A 3,138-nucleotide genomic window follows, 5' to 3' on the forward strand; every position below is an offset into this window, starting at 1 on the left:
TGAACCGAAACAAATCTAAAAAATGAGTGAAATAAAATTGCTATTCAATAGTGAGTAAAGCAAAAATCCTTACCGTGTGCAGAGTTTGTAATCCATCAACGCGTGTCTTATTGATGTTTTCATTGATTTTGTCAATTTCGGCCAAAGCTACAACATTTTCATCATCATCTACCTCTTCTTCACCTTCCTTTGCCTCTTTACCACTTTCTTTCTTTTCTTTATCGTCTGTAACTTTTTTTTCATTGTCTATGCTACCATTCTTCTCTTTATTTTCCATTTCTTCATCCTCCTCCTTTTTGGAATCATTCCCGTAGAATTATTAATATCTTCCGGTTTTTTCGAATCCAGTTTATCTTCAGTTTTCTCTAAAATAACAAAATATATTCGTATTAAACAAATTTATTACACAAACAAAGCAGAAGTAAAAAAGAAATCTATATTTTGTTTTCACATATGGGAAGCTTAACAATCTCATGTGATGGAGACGGGATAAACTATGAAAGGTGAAAATTTTACTATTCCTTGGCCATTACTGTACTTAACCTCATTTAAACAAAGGTTAGCATGAACAAATACCAAGGGAAAGTGCAGACAATAAATTTAGGAAAAACTTTCTAGTACTTCTTATATTATATATTTTGTTGGTTAGGTGTAAATTAAGTTTTATATTCCTTCGATTTTTTATTATTAATTAAATATGCTCTCTTATGTATGTCACATATATTTTTCAAAATTTTGAGATTTGAACCTCTACTCTAAGACGGAAAACCATATTGGCGCGCACTTTTCTACCTCACACAACTTAGCTAGTTCAGCTAACGTTGCCCGCCTTTACTTAGCCTCTTTATGAAATAACAACAAACCTAAAGAGCACATATTTCATTTTTACATGTTCCACAAACTAGAGAATTAATTCAAATTCTCTCTTTTTTTTGTGTGTGCACTCACCTTCTTGCTCTTTGAATGACTTATCTTCTTTTTCCTCGTCAGTTTGTGCACCGGTTGCATTTTTTACTGCCATAGTTGCTGTCGTTGTTGTTTTCTCATCTACTGAATTATCAGTAATTTTTTTATCACCTCCACCCTCATCGTTTGATTTTTTATCATTCTCCACCGACTTATCGTTGGCAGAAATTTCAGCAGTTTTTTTAATTTCTTCAGTTTTACTTTCAGTTTCCTGGAATATTTACAAAAAAAAAAAATTATATGCAACAATTTAAGTTCCGTGCAGTCTAAACCGCACGCTCGATTGCAAAATAAAGAGCTTCACCCAACGTTCTTAAAAAACGAACTTTCCTGTACACGCAAAATTCTTTACCAAAATATTTTTGGTACCGAATCGAGAACTTTCATGAAAACCCTTTTGAACTATATAAAGATTTTGTTTTCGATATTTTTTGTGTTTCCTCTTTTTTCACATAGTTGTGCTAAACTTTGCAAAGATTATTTTTTATGTTAAGCATAAAAAATGCAAATCTATTCTCAAAATTCTTAAAAAAAAAAAAACTTTTGACGGCATATCTCTCATTAGTTCGCCTATTTCCGCGCGCTTGCACACACACATATAGACGTAAATACTCATGTGTACAATACACATAAACCTATATCGTGCACTTAACTAACAGCTCAACGAATAGAAAACAAGAATGACAAAAAAAAAAAACAACATAAAAACACACACGGTGGGAAAATGGACCGACGCCATGTTTATATACAGGAAAAAAAGAAAGCGTAACGCAAAGGCGAAAATTGAAAAAACGACGACGTCGTTGTGTTATAAAAAATCGTACACATTTCTTGCAGAAATGTAACGCGCTCGATTCATTTTATGCCGCTTATTTTTCTATAAATGCAATCAATTTTATCAAACTTCATTCGATTTTTATACGTTTCATTGGATTTTCATATTTTTAGTATTTTTTATTAATTTCACATACCATATTTCCAATGGTTTTATCTTTTTTTCACCGTCGACAAAATGCTACACTCTTCTCCAGCCACTGTTGCTAAATCAAGAATTTATTATCATCTTATGGGAATGTGATTACCTCTAACTAGAAATGATAAATGTTAATTAGGGATAATAGAATTCCCAATTAATTACCAAATGCAGGGTCTTCTGAAAATTCGTTTTGTATGATTGCCCAATTATGCTTCATAAAATGATAAATCTCTGCTAACTCTGTGAAGTCACATAAGATTTTTAACTCAGAGAGGTTGATAATAAAAAAACTTTAAGATTATATGTGATAAAAAAGTTTGTTATATCAAAATGAATTAATTTCTAACTTTATCATAAGTTTAGAATACTTTGATAAACTTTAGTATATTTACTTAACTATAAAAATTCCATTCGAATTTAAATTCGAATTTAAGGATAACATTATATACATATTACAAGTTGTAGTCACATAAGCACCTTTCAAAATGTTTGAAAGCACGGAAGGCCAATCGACTGTCAGTGCTTGCAATCGTTACAGCAACTAAAGCTTTAATATGCAAACGGCAATCAAGCAGGTGAATTTAAGCTTTCAGCAAAGAGGCAAATAAGGAAGGGTAAGGATGAAGTAAATCACTGAAACACAAGTAGACTTGTATCCTTTTTTGAGAATTTGATTCCAGCCAAGAATACCATTCAAATTTATTTCTAAGAAAGGAAAAAAATAAAATATTTTTCACTCACTTATTTATATTTTATCTATTAAGGGTTTTTATCCAATTAAGCTAATATTTATTATCTCCAGAGAATGTACTGTTTGTCAATTTTTTATGTTCTTGTGCTTGTTTGAGTAAGAGACTATTCTAATCAACCAGAAAAAACTTTGAATGAACACAATGACGAAATTAAAAACAGACACAAGGTTAATTCAATCCGTAGAACACAGATATGCTAAAAAATATTCTTTTATAACGGAGTAATATCAATACATATTAATATGAAGTTAACGAATTGGGGGCTTCAAAGAAGAATTCTGTGCTCGATTTCGTTTCAGAAACAATAGATGCTTCTCGTTCGTTGCATTTCCAACGGAATAGTTGTGACATCGTCGGTGGGCGTATAGTAAAATAGTGCAAAGAAGAGGAAGAAAAGTTATTGAATCAGCAGATGAGATATTTGATTACAAAATAAAACAAAAA

General features: G+C 31.1%; 1 protein-coding gene across 1 annotated transcript; it reads right to left on the reverse strand.

Moving 5' to 3' along the window:
* On the reverse strand, positions 1–2,034 carry LOC119644254. The gene is made up of 4 exons (XM_038043788.1): positions 1,938–2,034; positions 949–1,177; positions 74–365; positions 1–15 (listed from the first exon to the last, which is right to left on the reverse strand). Exons 1-3 carry the CDS (start codon positions 1,938–1,940, stop codon positions 247–249), a joined length of 351 nt encoding a protein of 116 aa, XP_037899716.1. The 5' UTR covers positions 1,941–2,034; the 3' UTR covers positions 1–15; positions 74–246.
* Positions 2,035–3,138: the final 1,104 nt, after the last annotated feature.

Source organism: Glossina fuscipes, unplaced genomic scaffold (assembly GCF_014805625.2).
Source record: "Glossina fuscipes isolate IAEA_lab_2018 unplaced genomic scaffold, Yale_Gfus_2 103042, whole genome shotgun sequence".
Lineage (NCBI taxonomy): Eukaryota > Metazoa > Arthropoda > Insecta > Diptera > Glossinidae > Glossina > Glossina fuscipes.

Bases quoted from the DNA above. Each gene is read 5' to 3' on its own strand.
- LOC119644254 (XM_038043788.1), bottom strand. The intron at 366-948 runs GTGAGTGCACAC...TTGTTATTTTAG, and splicing joins GTCATTCAAAGAGCAAGAAG to AGAAAACTGAAGATAAACTG.